Here is a 14,377-nt window from a genome sequence, read left to right on the forward strand (position 1 = left end):
GGTCTTGTTTGGAGCTCCTTGACGGGTCGGATATGGCGGCGTTGATTAGGTACGAGTCCGTATAGAGCCAGCCACTCCGTGGCATCGACTAGTTATCTGGATGATGACTGGCCCGTATTAAGTGAAGTCACAACGTTAGACCTACCCCTTAAAGCTTGGATGGGCGAGCGCACCCGGGGAAAACCCTGGGCAATGGGTAGACCATACCGGCCTCACGGTGACGAAATCAACAACTGACCAGCATCAAATCTTATCGACTGGTGGTTTTATATTATTCTTCGTCGAATCCACTATTATTTTGAGAAGAAAATTTCCCTCAATAGCTTGCCTCCGACTTCAGGGATGGTATATCGCGGCCGAGGCCATGCTGAACACAGATCACAGCCTCCCATCCGGTTCACCCTTGAACCTTTGGACGCGTTTTTGTTCCCAGTTGTCTAAGTCTTTCGCCATAAGCCTCTATTGAAAGATAAATTAGCTCATGAAAAAGCAAATGTAATAAGACAAATTCGAAATAATAAGGGGAAAGTGGGCTAAACACGTACATAATACTCTTCCCGATCATCACCAAGAACTCTCCTGCGTGGGTTCCTTTTGATTCCCTCCTCCCCATCGGGCCCCCTAAGGCCTAGGTCCATCGCTTCCTCTTGGCTTAATTGTTTCACTTTGCGGTCGTACCTCTCATACCTTAGAGCAGCGGCTGGAGTTAAAGCAAACGACCCTGCCACGATAATCATGATAAATGGTAGACCAAAAAGAAGAAACGGATGCCTTGGAAGCCTAGCCCGATATACCTCACCAAGCTTTTCCCCCAGCGTGGAGGACGCAGTGGTTGCCCGTCGAAAAGTTTTGGCTTGAAAGGCCGGCATTGTCACGGCAATATGTCAATATGTCGAATTCGAAATCATCCAATTTAGATCGATCAACAGTAGATGGAGTGCCGACACAGTGATAACTTAATGGAAGAATGCTCGGCTGAATGATTCAGAAAAAGGGCTCGGCGAATAGAAATTCCGGCAAGTTTGGAAGAGCAAGGTAACTCCGCAACCTGGAGCTTGTCATAAACAATAAAAAAACTCAGACGGGGAGCTAAAAGAGACGTATCCTCAAGACTTGCACCCATAAATAAACAACCAATGCTTCTGACAGAGTAAGTATACACTTTTAAACCTTATGAACATCCAAATTCCAACTCCAAATTAATAAGTTATCCTTTTAATACAAGCTGATTTTTGGGATCAAAGGGCAGTGGACACAGCAAAACATCACCACTACTCAATCATTAGAGTCCGGTCATTTTTGCAGGCTCGTAAATGTCTTTCGCGTCGAGCTCTATTTTCGGTACAGGCGGCTTGGGCGTAGCAAACCAGCCATCGCAGTCGTCACAAGCGCCGCAACCTTCCAGTATATTGTCCCAAGGGAACCCCAAAAGTATTTTCGGAAACTCCTCGGCAACTCAGACACCGTCACATAACCCTCTCTTCGGTGGACAGCCCCAAGCCCAACAACAGCCTGCTCAATCGTCCGTTTTTGGATTGGGTCAATCAAGTGCTGGCACCACCCAGCCTTTGCATACCTCTTCCCATGCAGCGCAACCCGCTTTTTTCAACAGTCTATTGGAGCGCGGTAAAAAGAGACCGCCTTCTGCGGCCACTCAGAATAGTAATTTCGAGGAGCTGCCTAATCTACAATTGGGTCTTGATGATATCAGACGAAAGGCAAGAGGACTAGGCACCGGGACTTTGAAGGATACCCATCCGCCCAGTAGCAAAGCGTAAGAACGCAAACATTACACTGGATCTACATATTATTGTTTACTGATCACTTTCAAAAACAGACATTATTTACTTGCAGCGTCAGGTGTCTCTCCAGGACATGCTTTGCGTGATTTGAAAGCTTTAGAACCTCAAGCGTCCATTTCACTTTCATCGAAGGAATCGGAGGTTTTTGATCCGGACAACCAGAAGTACTTGAGGAATATCCAGCAACGAGGTCGTCAGGTTATGGTTGCAGAGAGCCTTGCCCGAGCCCAAAGGGATTTTGACTTGTTTTTGGAAGAAAGGGTTGACCTTGATTGGGAGGAGCAGCGACATAGAATTTTCAAACACTTTGGTTTATCACAAAGGGATGACCTGTTGGGGGATTCAGGGCCATCATTTGGCCGCTCAACCAAACAGCCCAATAAATTTGGGTCTGCATCTACACATGGTCTTACTCGCAGGAGCGTCTTCGGTCGATCAGGCTTGGATAAATCAGTTATAGGCACTCCGGGAACTGGGAAACCAAGCTATCAACTTTTTGGAGATCCAATGGAGCGCACCGACGACTCTGGTTCGAATACTTTGGACCTTCGGTTCTTGCGCGAAAAGATGGGCTATTACGCGGATAAAGTCCAGTCACTTAACTCCGCACGGCTTCAAGGGCGTAGCTTTCCGGTTCTCCACGAATTTTCTGAAGTTGAAGAACACGCCGGCGGTGATGTAAGTATCCGCCCCTGGTTGACTCTGCGTTTCTAAAAGCTAACTCAATTAGGTTCCTCGTCAGCTTTTTGATGCATACAAAGCCCTTATGAGCATTACCGCGGAACCTACAGATGTTAGAGGTATTTCGGATCCTGGCACAATAAAAGAGCGGCAATTCTCAGAAGAATATCTAAGCGAGGCGCCGAAGTCGCAACAGGCTGCTGGCCTTAGGAAACAAATAATTGAAGGCTCAAGGAAGTTTTTGGAGAATTCATTCTACAATGATATCGAGGGAGCGATTGCCAAAAACCCCCGCGAAGCGCAACTTGGTGGAATACCCACTGTGATTAACAAAGTTCGGGCGTTTATCCGCCTCAGAGAATCTCGGAGAGACCTTGCTCCTGATGGAGCTGAGTTACAGATGGTGGAGAATGATTACTGCTGGATTCTTATTTTTTATCTTCTTCGATGTGGATTTGTTACTGAAGCGGCAGAATACGTTACCCAAGACCCCGGTTTTCGGTCGTTAGATCATAAATTTGTGACGTATATGACGACTTATGCTCAAAGAAAACGACTGCCGAGAGACATGCAGCAAAGAATCAACGGGGAGTACCAGCAGCGGTCCCGCAACGCCCCTGACAACACTATTGACCCATACCGAATGGCGTGTTATAAGATCATTGGGCGCTGTGACCTTGTTCGCAGGCGCTTGGATGGGATTAATCAAAGCGTCGAAGACTGGATGTGGTTACAATTCAGCTTAGCTAGAGAGGATGACAGGGCTGAGGAGGTTGCCGGTGATGTTTTCGGACTAGAAGACATCCAGACGGATATCACAGAGATAGGACAACGAATGTTCGGAAAAGGCCAAGAAGGGCCTGGCTATGGAACTTTCTTTCTCCTCCAGATCCTCGGAGGAATGTTCGAGCAAGCGGTTTCATATCTTGGGTCTTATGCACCTGTCAGTGCAGTACACTTCGCCATTTCACTCGCGTACTATGGCCTCCTGAGGGTGTCTGATTTTTACACCTCTGGAGAAGAAATTTGTAGGTCGACCTTCTATCACCTAATTACTCACATATGCTAACCCTACCAGTATCATTCACGGTGAAGCAGTACCCGCAGCTCAATTTTGGCTACCTCTTGACTCAATACACAAAAGAGTTCCGTACCGCACACGTTGAAGCGGCCGTCGACTATTTCTCTCTTCTTTGCCTCAACGCTGATCTTCCAGGGGCTTTGGGTGAGTCCCAGGCTTCCGTGTGTCACGAGGCGCTGCGGGAATACATCCTAGAGACGAGAGACTTTGCAAAGCTACTCGGCGACATTCGCTCAGATGGTACCAGAATTAAAGGGCTGATTGAACAACGCATCAGTCTGATTAAATTGGTGGATCAAGAAGAGTTCCTGAAAACAATTACTGTTCAAGCAGCTGCCGTCGCCGAAGACAAAGGCCTAATAACAGACGCGGTCCTCCTGTATCATCTTGCCGAAGATTACGATCGCGTTATTGATATCATCGACAGAACCTTGTCAGATTCTGTGGCTGTTCCCTTGGGAAGCCCGACGTTGAAATTGCAGCCTCTACGGCCTCGCACTAGCCTGCCGCCAGACGGCCGAGACTTGGAACAAGGGGCCTCGGTAGAACCGGGAACTAGTCTGAGTTTGACTGTCGTGGAAGACCCAGTTGTGCTCGCAAAAAATATGATCGGTCTATACAACCGGAACGCCTTATATTATCAGCGGATTCGTCAATCGAACCGCGACGCATGTGGCCTTCTACTCCGCATGATGGAGGCGAAAACAGAAGTAGAGACAGGGAAATGGACAGCAGCCCTAGACGTAAGTTCGCGACCTGGTAACCCACCCATTGTCTTCCTTCGTTAACTAACATTGGATCTCCTAGACGATCAATGGACTAGGTATTCTGCCATTACGGGCCAGTGGATCTGTACCTTACATTCGAAGTGCCGCCCAAGCATTTTCATCCCTCCCATCTCTCATTTCCAGCAATGTGGGACATGTGATAATCTGGAGCATCACATGCATTGGCCGCGAACGTGAGCGATTGAGCAATGGGCCCTACGAAAACGAAATGAGACAAGGCCTTGCTGAGGAGTTGTTGGCCATGGCAAAGGATTTGATGATTTTCTCTGGGATGGTCAAATATAAACTACCACCAAGAGTTTATGAAACCCTCGCTCGAGCTGGGGCCGACATTGGTGCTTATTAGGGAATCTTAGTTAATATACATACGACATGATTAATAGTAAAAATAAACCACTACATTCATCTGAATCCTTTATAAAATAGGTAGAGCTTCTTCGGGCGCGGATTTCTTCCGCGGGACGGGAGGTGCGCCAAGGATCGGCGGCGGGTCCGTGTGAAGCTCAAGCACGCCCAATTTGAGAAATATCAATCATTCACGCTTTCCCCATGAACGGGAGCTCCGGATGACCGTGTTCATTATACACATATCTGAATATACTTCACCAACAATAACTCCAATCGATGTCGAGTGCGCTAAGGTGTCGTCGTCGTAGCGATTGAATCAAATTTATGTCTGGGGCAACAATAATGTACTGAGCGCGTTAAATGCGACAGACACTGGGCCTCTTCAATTTGACTCGGACCGATTACCAGTCTCGACATGGGCCATGACAATTCTGACAGTTTGGAAAAGAGACTTGCGTCAATGTCACCTAATAGCAGGCTAAGCCCTCGTCAGCCTCAGGGTTCAGCCCACCCCATAGAGACGACAGCGGAAGCGCAAGCAGGACAGAGGATGGACCCTGTACCCAATAATAACATTACATCCCCTAAGACACAAACTTCGTCCGTGGAAGAACCGCAATCACGATCACAACGGCCTGAATTGGATAGACTGGGTCAAAATGGAAGTTCGTCCAACCCGATAAGCCCCTCTAGTTTGGCAAACCTCTCAAATCCGTTGGATGAAGTTGCTGAGGACCAAAATGGCATTTGTGATGACGATGCCACAAATACACCCCAGGCAGGTGAGCCTGAAAGCTACACGCTCATAGACAACCCGCCGAATCTCGCAAGGATTCGACACGTCATGTTTGAATGCAAGGAGCCCATTGAGATCAGCTTGCAAGAATTCGAAACCTACTGGCCATTCATTGATAATGTGTGGGTGAAGCAGAGATCTAATTCCAGCAAGGAAGGGCATTGCACTACTGATTATTATATGTGCCGCCTGCGACGTCCAACTCACCGGAGCTCAGAGACACGGCCTTTGCCAGAGGGTAAGCGCCCTCGAAAGAAAAGGGTACGTGAAGGCGGTCTTTGCAACTTCCAAATCAAGGTTATCAAATTTGAAGGGGCATATTCGACGGTCACTATCGCTAGAACACCGGGGAGCAGTCATCAACACTCACATGATCTCGATTATATTGACAAGGTGAAGCGCAATACAGGATTAATGGAGTTTGCCAAGAAGGAGGCGAGTAAAGGATACTTACCTTCTTCCATATACACGAAATTCCGAGAAGAATCGGAACGGCTCATCGAAGCAGGCGGCAAATTCTGTACTGTTACAGACGTTCGGAACGTTTCAGCAAAATGGAGGCTACAGAATCCGGAGGTCAAACTCGTGCCTCACGAAGGCTATGAGTATCAAAAAGGCCACGGAATTGTGCGGACTCGGGAGATCTCAGATGTCGAGAACAACACCGCGCCAGCTGATTCAACCGCTCTGCACCCGAATTCACTTCCACCGTTACCACCTGATACTCTTCCTTTCCCACAATTTCCGCTGGATTTCTTAGAGCCCTATCTCCCGAAGAAAGACGACAAGCGGGAGTTTCCACATGTCACCCTATCCTATGCGTCATCCATGGACTCTAAAATATCTCTTCTTCCCGGCATGCAGACTGTGCTATCAGGCCCAGAGGCGAAACTAATGACGCATTATTTACGATCACGCCACGATGCAATCTTAATCGGAGTCGGGACTGTTCTTGCAGATAACCCAGGGCTAAACTGTAGGCTGCAGGGTGCTGGAGGGTTTGGTGGTCTCGGAAGGATGTGGCAGCCGCGGCCGGTGGTTATTGACCCCATGGGGCGGTGGCCAGTGCATCCCGACTGTAGGATGCTGCAGACTACGGTAGATGGGAAAGGCAAAGCCCCATGGGTCGTCGTGTCCCCTGGGGCCCAGATCCATCCCCAAAAGTTAATGATGCTTAAGGGTTACGGAGGCGATTTCCTTCGTATCATGGAGTACCACCAGAATTGGCGGCTTCGTTGGGAGCCTATATTACGGGCCCTAGCATCAGAAGGCATCAAGAGTGTAATGATTGAAGGCGGAGGAAGGGTTCTTAGTGAGCTTCTGAACCCTGAATACACCGAGTTTGTTGATTCTATCATTGTGACCATCGCGCCAACATACTTGGGTTCTGGGGGAGTCGGTGTGAGCCCAGATTCAAAACGTGATGCGCAGGGGAAACCTAATGCAGCGCTCAATCCGAGAGACGTGAAATGGGTGCCGATGGGACAAAATGTCATAATGTGTGGAAAGATCCGCACGACACCACCTACACCACTCGCGCCCCCTGCCGAGTCTAATTCCTCCGGAGCAGAATCGCGATAAACGAACGCTGGAGCTGGAAAAATAAGCACGCGACTGAATGTAATCATCTAATCTGAACGCAGTGTAACTAAAGAAAAATTGCAATAAAATAATTAATGAATGGTATCTAAATACAGCATAAGAAGGAAGTGGCGTTCCCTGTCTTCTAAAAAAAAAGCTTTTAACACAAAAACAGACAGATAACTGGCTTTTGAACCGGGGTAAACATAGATATGATATCGTTTTCTTTGTGCTGAGACCATCGAATAGCACAAAGAACCCCCGCCGTTTCAAGAGAGCTTAAAGGATTTCCATTCGTCGCATCTTCGGTGAAGGCCAAAGGGAACCAAAAGGAAAGCTGTGTAAGGAAGACTCAACTTGAAAACGTAACCCTCAGGCAAGGAATGACGGAATGACCGCGGGCTGTCGGCAATTGACCAGGGCATGTCCGTCTTTTTCAGGCTCTTCCAATATCTGCGCGAGATTCCAGCAACAAAACTAGGAGTGCTTTCAATAATGATACTTAGTTAGCTCCAAGTATGTGGGAAAACTTGGAATTTCAGCCTCGCGCGTGATTCGCCGTAACAACAACGTCTCGGGCTCACTAACACATCGCCGCTCTTTTTTTGCCCTTCCCTCCCTTTGTCCTCTCGTCTCTGCCCCGAGTAACTTCCTTCCCCCTCCCCCCTCCCCCCTGCCCTCGACCGTCTCACTTCCATCTTTTCATCTTCCTCACAATTCATCTTTTTTCCGGTCTACCCATTAGAGGTTGTTTTCTGTTCTCAATGCCTCCTAAGAAAGCTGCAACCAAGCCCGCAGCGCGGGCCACCTCTGCGACTAAAAAGAAAACAGCTGCGTCTACAACCACAAAAGGTGCTGCAGCCACCAAAAGTGTAGCTCAAGGACGTTCAGCAGCTGCCACCAGGACAACTGCGAAAAACACCGCGAAAAACACTGCGAAAACCAAAGCTCCCACGACCCGCAAGACCCCCAAAACAGAAGATGCCAACGACACAAAGGATGCGAGAAATGCACCTGCCCAGCCTACCAGAAAGCGCAGAGCCGAAGCCGGGGATGATGGTGAGGCTAGCCAATCAGTCAAACGAGCTCGTGTTGCGAAGCCTGTCGCCACAAAGCAAAAGCCAAAGGTCGTCATCAACAATGCGCCGAGTACCAAACTGAACGTTTATGTCTGTGGTGAAGGTAGCTCTGGTGAACTTGGTCTAGGCATCGGCAAGAACGTTATCGACGTGAAGCGCCCGCGCCTCAATCCCCACTTACCATCAGATACTGTTGGGGTCGTGCAAGTCGCTGTCGGCGGTATGCATTGCGTTGCCCTTACACACGACAATAATATCCTTACTTGGGGTGTAAATGACCAAGGCGCTCTTGGAAGGGACACAACATGGGACGGCGGATACAAGGACATGGACAAAGTCGACTCTGACTCTGATTCGGACTCGGAAGACAGTCCTGATCTAAACCCCCACGAAAGTACACCAACTGCCATTCCCTCTAGTGTTTTCCCTGAGAGTACAGTCTTTGTTGAAGTAGCCGCTGGCGACAGCTCAAGCTTTGCTCTCACCGATGATGGCCAAGTGTACGGCTGGGGAACTTTTAGGGTAAGTATGCATCTCACCAATTTTAAGGCACTTAGCTAATAATAACCCAGAGCAACGATGGTATTCTTGGTTTCGATGCCAGAGTCAAGGTTCAGACAGTCCCGATACTCGTACCAGCTCTCAAGAAAGTGAAGCATTTGGTGTGCGGGGATAATCACGTCCTCGCTTTGAACGATAAAGGGGCTGTCTTTTCGTGGGGATCTGGCCAGCAAAACCAGCTCGGCCGTCGTATTATCGAGCGGAATAAATTAAATGGGCTTCAACCACGGGAGTTTGGGCTTCCTAAGGGCATTGTTTACATTGGTGCTGGCGCTTTCCATTCTTTCGCCGTACACCAATCCGGCAAAGTATACGCCTGGGGTTTGAACAGCTTCGGCGAAACAGGCATTCGTGAATATGCAGGCGATAGCGAGGCTGCCATTGTTCACCCCACAGTCGTGGACTCTCTGTCCAAAAAGAACATCACCCAAATTTGTGGCGGTGCTCATCACTCGCTAGCTGTTACCCAAGATGGCAAATGCCTAGTCTGGGGTCGGCTAGATGGTTACCAAACCGGCCTAAAGATTGATACTCTCTCAAATGATGCAGTTATTAAAGATGAGCGGGGCCGTCCACGCATCCTAATTGAGCCAACTGTGGTACCTGGAATCAAAGCTAAAGCCGTTGCAGCTGGATCCGATCATTCGATCGCGATCGACAACGACGGCCGCCCCTGGTCTTGGGGGTTTTCTGCCACCTATCAAACGGGCCAAGGCACACAAGATGACGTCGAGGTTGCGACTGTTATCGAAAACACCGCTGTCCGGGGTAAGAACCTCAACTGGGCCGGTGGCGGTGGTCAGTTCTCGGTTTTCACAGAACCTGCGACACTGTGATTTTTCCATAAGGGGGTTGGTTTGTGGAGGGGCACGATTTAAGTTGCGATTGGATTTGGCTTGTCTTTTTAAAGTGGCGGGAAACGTCGTTGGGCATGTTTTCAGTGAAAGGTTGTAGCTTCTCAGCGGCGGTTTTATATTTCAATGCGCCTGTACTTTTAGCTTAGAAGACTTGTAATATCACGCAGCTGGCTCAATTGATATTTGATCCTTTTCTAATTTTGCTTGGGGTTCGTGGCATGCGTTTATTTACAACAAACGATCAAATTAGGTTCGCAAATGCCAATTTTCGGCAATATATTTACTCAAACTTTCATCCAAAGGTTCCGAGTTTGTTCATCGTCTCGAACCTATCCGCGTAAATCTTAGGGTCCAGCGAGTTATTTTTCTTTGCTTTCAAAATCGGGTCAGTTTACTACGTCAGACTCATTTTCATGTTCTCTCAGCAAAGCGTCCACCCCCGCCAAAACCATCGTCATACGGCGGAACATATCCATTATCCGTCGTCTCAATTGAAGCAGTGTTTCGAATATCAGTCCCATCTGTATGTTCTCTTAATAAAGTATCCAGTTCATCGAGGTCGTCATCATCGAGTGGAACACCATTATCTCCCGCAGACTGCTGATGGTCAGTGTTATCCGCCATAAACAAATGCTCGTCTATATCATCTGATCGCCCAGACGGCTGCGAGATATCGCTTTGTATTAATTGATTGGTGTCAGCCCCTGAGTCGACATTGTTCGAGGTGTTATCATCTCGGAGTGTTATTTGCGTTGGATCTGACGTGGCGTCGTTCGCCGACCAGGGTTTCTCTTCCTCTATCCATGCTCGGCGCATAGTCTGAAGGCGCTTAGAATGGCCCAGTCGCTCAATAATAGCCAAACCATCGGCAAATTTCGCACGGGGGAAAAGATCATCGAGCCATAGCTGATAAAAGTTCAGGAGGCGAGCCAAATCAGAAAACTATGTGCAAACAACAGACGTCAGTACAGCTTACGATCAATCTGACCAAGCACACCATTGCATTGGGGAAAACCAGGACGAACCTCGTGCCCTTTCCCTTTAAGCTTCAGGTTCTGCCTCGCTGAGCGCCGCAGTTTCGGTATCCCAGCTTGTGTGAGCAGTCTTGGAGAAAGTTAGCATCGTTGTATGGGTAAATAATTGCTTCGTTGTGTTCTGACCGACCTATTCTCGTCCAGTTTGGCAACAGGCTGTCTCTTTTTAGCGACTTTGACCTCCTCATCTAAACCTAGGACTACTCCAGAGTTACCGGGTGGAGCAGGTTGCTTCGGCACATTTACGCCGCCCGAGTTCGTGCTGACTTCCTGGAGTATTCCGTCGAGACCAACATCGTAATCGAATAAATCGTCGACATGGTCGGTAGATTGTGCTGCGTCCTTCGTCGCTAGATTGCTTTCGTCTGCCATCAGTGTGTGTCCAATATCGATGGGTATGTTGGTGTTGAGAGGGTTAGCCTCAGCTCATGTTTCTCTGTCAGGGCCCCAATTTTCTCAGGACATGGGTGAATATGGAGAGAACATCGGATGCTCAAGCGCAAAACAACTGGTCGATAATCGATAAACTAGGGTCGGCACGCGTGGACGCGTCTCGAGCCCGACGCGTTCCAATGCAATATCGTCACTAGCCAATAGTAGGCTCTCAAATTACTCTTCCTTCAGGAAAGGTGTGCTAGACTTAAGTTCGCAGCCGAACAGCTGGGTGTGGAGGATTGGTACATCGGATAGGTGCTTTAAAAGTATGTAATCCGGTAGGAGCAAGCTAGACATGGCTGCGCTGTGGACAATTCACTATTGTCAACCGGTGGTAAAAGGCCTTGAATTTTCCAACGTCAATCAAGAGTTTGTTTTAAGTGCTACAGAATATATCAAAGCTCTCTCGTAAAAGCACAGGTAATCTCTTCTCATGCGACCTCATCTTCAAGTTTCAGCAATTTGGAACACGATTTGTCCATAATTAAAGAGGCCTCTCCCTATAGGTGTACACCGGTGGACATGGTCGGGGGTTATCCGAGCTAGTCCCAATCTGAAAATTCTAGCCTTGGCACAACTTCCGACATCCCCAAGTCCCTCACAAGAGACACTTCAACCCTTCAATCGTGACACTGGCCGATTCAACCTCTTCATAATGGCTGATACCAACAACCCTGCTGTTGTACCGCCAAAGCGAGCTCTTACTGATTATCCGGTGCGGTTTTCTTCAAACTCCCAATTACTTCCTACAAGATCAATATTAACACTGTTTGCAGCTCATCGACTCGGACCCGTACGTTCCACTATCTCCCATATTCTATCCCTACACACTAGATGGCCTCGATAGCAGCCTTCGGAATGTCACTAATACATATTTTCATTTCAGGCATGTGCGACGGGTTTTCGGATACGCGAGACCCTCAGACTATGCAGTTGCCGGTGGAGCTGCTGCTGCATCTCCGCTTTCATTCTGGGTTATGGAAAGGGTGAGCCCATCACACGTGGGTAGAGGAGGATTCTCCCCGGTGATGCGTCTGGCGACAGCTGTCGGTGTTATTGGCGGTCTACACATCCTCTACCAGAGGTCGTGCAGTACGTTATTCCTCCAGCCCCGATTTATCATGGACCCGGCCGTCTGGGATCACCATTGACTCCTGTTTCACCAGATCGCTTCCATGGATTTACGGAGAACTCAAGAGAGGTTAATATGGATATGAAGGAAATGGTAGACAAAGTTAAGAAGGGCGAGCCTCTCTATGGTTCCTCGCAAGTATCCACTTACCTACAGGGTGTAGCCGCTCGGAACTCCCGATATGCGAATCTCTTCGTTCAGGTTATTCCATGGTTTAATCTAGTCAACCATGAACATGTAAGTTTTGTCTACTTTTCAAGTCTCTGATCTGCTACAAATCTACCGAATACTGACTATCACACAAGCATGGTGTCGATACGGCTAAATACTATCAGCAGGCTGAGCGGGAGCTTGAGGCTGAACGCCTTTCCAAGGCTGGATCTTCTTGAGAATCATGTCGTGCGCAAAGGTGGATCCATTCGTTGCGTTACTTGGAGGGTGTTATTTCCGTTCGATGCGATGCGTACGCAAGCTGAAAATATAGAATTGTATAGTTACGTCTGTCTTCTAGGGATGTTGCTTACTCCAATCGGTATTGCAACCATCTGTCTCTCCCATCAGCGGGTCAGTGTCAACATCGTCGAATTTGGTGTTCAGCTCTCGATTCTTTTTAGGTCGTGGTTTAGGCGCTATTGATTAAGGTCAGCACCAGGTTCTCCCCGCAACTAGCAAAAATGGGGCACGCATCAAACCTTTTTCGTTTTCTTGTATGTAAAAGCGCCTCAGTAGCATGATAGCCTCCTTCCGCTGCAACCCGCCATAAACAGAATAGGGCCGGTCAATCGCCGAACTGTAGCAGGTCAACGCGGAACTAATACAATATGTCTTCGGAGGGGCGCAAACTCAGAGTGCAAGGATAAAATGCTTCCGGTTCCTCCAAATCGCTCATTGCCACAGCCATAGTAGACACTCCGAATTTGATATTGACGCAAAGCTGCTGCGCACATGACACAGGGCTCCACCGTCACGTACAAGTCCGTGGACCGGAGTACCGATTTTGGATAACTGCGAAGAATTTCTTGGAGAGCAAGAAATTCAGCGTGTCTTGTTCCCTAACATAAATACATCAGAGGCAGATTTCGTGAGAATTTACTTATCTAGTCAAATATGGTCCAGCCAGAGCCCACAGCCAGAGCCCAGAGGTCTCGGACGGGAGAGAAAGAAAGAACAGGAGAAGAGAGGAAGTCACTTGAGCAGGTCTATGCTATTGACTTACATTCATGGATCTGTTGGTATCATTCATTCCACGACCGACTATTTTATTCTTGTACACTAAAACGCAGCCTACGGGTGTTTCGCCTAGATCAAGCGCTCTGCGTGCCTATTCAAGCGTGAGTTTCCGTCCTGGTAGACATCTATTTGGGTGGAGTGCAAATACCATTTCAAATGCTTGCTCCATAAAGCAAGAGTTGTCTGCTGTCGCATATTCCATTCCTGGGTTGAGTGCGCTACACATATACTTCACAGTGTTCAGGCGATTCGATACAGAGTTGATGTTAAAGCGCCAGTTAGGTTGCAATTTGATCGGATCTGCAGTATCCGAGGTTTTCCTTCTGTTCCTTTTCTCTTATTCCCTGTTTAGGTCGGCAGAATACCACAGGAAGGTCACACAGAAAAATATATCAAGGCCACGATCCTGGAAGGGAAACGCTACCTTGGGCAAGGCAGTTGCCAAGCACTACCAGTAAGGTGCTGCGGGTTACCGTACCAGTTATTACGCACATCCGAACTACGAGTCGTACGGAGACTGACATCGTACTTGATCCATGCAAAGCCCGCGCGCCAAGTACAATTCAATACCATATTGAGGAGGCAAAGAAATAAAAGACTTACGGGACGACTTCTTCATTGAAATTTATAGAATAGGACCTTTAGTAATGATGGTTGTTGACGAAGAGTTCTAATTAAGTAAGTAAAAACCCACGGCCCCTTCGCCCCCTTCCACAACAACACCTATACTAAATATTAAATCTCAGTTATACTCGAGAACTTAAATTGACCTAGCCTTGGTGGTGGGTGCTATGACTGAATAAGTAACGATGTGTTGCACGACGCCATACTACTTGCCGACAGGGTACGTACTTAGTTACGTATTATATTTTACTTTCATTATATTACTTTTAATCGGTATTATACTCAATATATTACAACATTGGTACGTTAGTTACAACGCCGGATTGATAAGTAAGCTTATCACAGTTA

General features: G+C 48.0%; 7 protein-coding genes across 7 annotated transcripts; 4 read left to right on the forward strand and 3 right to left on the reverse strand.

Annotated features, from left to right (window-relative positions):
* Positions 1-378: 378 nt before the first annotated feature.
* Positions 379-869, reverse strand: ASPVEDRAFT_141011 (cytochrome c oxidase assembly protein COX16; the record flags this gene model as incomplete). The annotated part of the gene is made up of 2 exons (XM_040807709.1): positions 379-459; positions 546-869. 2 exons carry the CDS (start codon positions 867-869, stop codon positions 379-381), a joined length of 405 nt encoding a protein of 134 aa, XP_040672637.1.
* Positions 870-1,274: 405 nt separating this feature from the next.
* nic96 (linker nucleoporin NIC96) lies at positions 1,275-4,749 on the forward strand. The gene is made up of 5 exons (XM_040808788.1): positions 1,275-1,774; positions 1,838-2,480; positions 2,533-3,511; positions 3,562-4,307; positions 4,372-4,749. The coding sequence occupies exons 1-5, from the start codon at positions 1,314-1,316 to the stop codon at positions 4,696-4,698; spliced, it is 3,156 nt and encodes a 1,051-aa protein (XP_040672638.1). The 5' UTR covers positions 1,275-1,313; the 3' UTR covers positions 4,699-4,749.
* Positions 4,750-5,250: 501 nt separating this feature from the next.
* Positions 5,251-7,077, forward strand: ASPVEDRAFT_56402 (RibD family protein; the record flags this gene model as incomplete). Its single annotated transcript, XM_040815205.1, has 1 exon — positions 5,251-7,077. The coding sequence occupies one exon, from the start codon at positions 5,251-5,253 to the stop codon at positions 7,075-7,077; it is 1,827 nt and encodes a 608-aa protein (XP_040672639.1).
* A 764-nt stretch (positions 7,078-7,841) lies between these two features.
* Positions 7,842-9,553, forward strand: ASPVEDRAFT_33141 (uncharacterized protein; the record flags this gene model as incomplete). Its single annotated transcript, XM_040810693.1, has 2 exons — positions 7,842-8,678; positions 8,729-9,553. 2 exons carry the CDS (start codon positions 7,842-7,844, stop codon positions 9,551-9,553), a joined length of 1,662 nt encoding a protein of 553 aa, XP_040672640.1.
* A 432-nt stretch (positions 9,554-9,985) lies between these two features.
* Positions 9,986-10,980, reverse strand: ASPVEDRAFT_88155 (Chromosome segregation in meiosis protein 3; the record flags this gene model as incomplete). Its single annotated transcript, XM_040818246.1, has 3 exons — positions 9,986-10,516; positions 10,600-10,678; positions 10,739-10,980. 3 exons carry the CDS (start codon positions 10,978-10,980, stop codon positions 9,986-9,988), a joined length of 852 nt encoding a protein of 283 aa, XP_040672641.1.
* A 651-nt stretch (positions 10,981-11,631) lies between these two features.
* On the forward strand, positions 11,632-12,806 carry ASPVEDRAFT_46243 (putative NADH-ubiquinone oxidoreductase 21 kDa subunit). The gene is made up of 5 exons (XM_040813505.1): positions 11,632-11,758; positions 11,820-11,836; positions 11,930-12,135; positions 12,210-12,412; positions 12,481-12,806. The coding sequence occupies exons 1-5, from the start codon at positions 11,699-11,701 to the stop codon at positions 12,562-12,564; spliced, it is 570 nt and encodes a 189-aa protein (XP_040672642.1). The 5' UTR covers positions 11,632-11,698; the 3' UTR covers positions 12,565-12,806.
* On the reverse strand, positions 12,683-13,967 carry ASPVEDRAFT_201184 (nucleoside deaminase; the record flags this gene model as incomplete). Its single annotated transcript, XM_040809334.1, has 5 exons — positions 13,554-13,967; positions 13,392-13,496; positions 13,019-13,227; positions 12,868-12,965; positions 12,683-12,804 (listed from the first exon to the last, which is right to left on the reverse strand). Exons 1-5 carry the CDS (start codon positions 13,629-13,631, stop codon positions 12,683-12,685), a joined length of 612 nt encoding a protein of 203 aa, XP_040672643.1. The 5' UTR covers positions 13,632-13,967.
* Between the last annotated feature and the right edge of the window lie 410 nt (positions 13,968-14,377).

Source organism: Aspergillus versicolor (assembly GCF_001890125.1).
Source record: "Aspergillus versicolor CBS 583.65 unplaced genomic scaffold ASPVEscaffold_11, whole genome shotgun sequence".
Lineage (NCBI taxonomy): Eukaryota > Fungi > Ascomycota > Eurotiomycetes > Eurotiales > Aspergillaceae > Aspergillus > Aspergillus versicolor.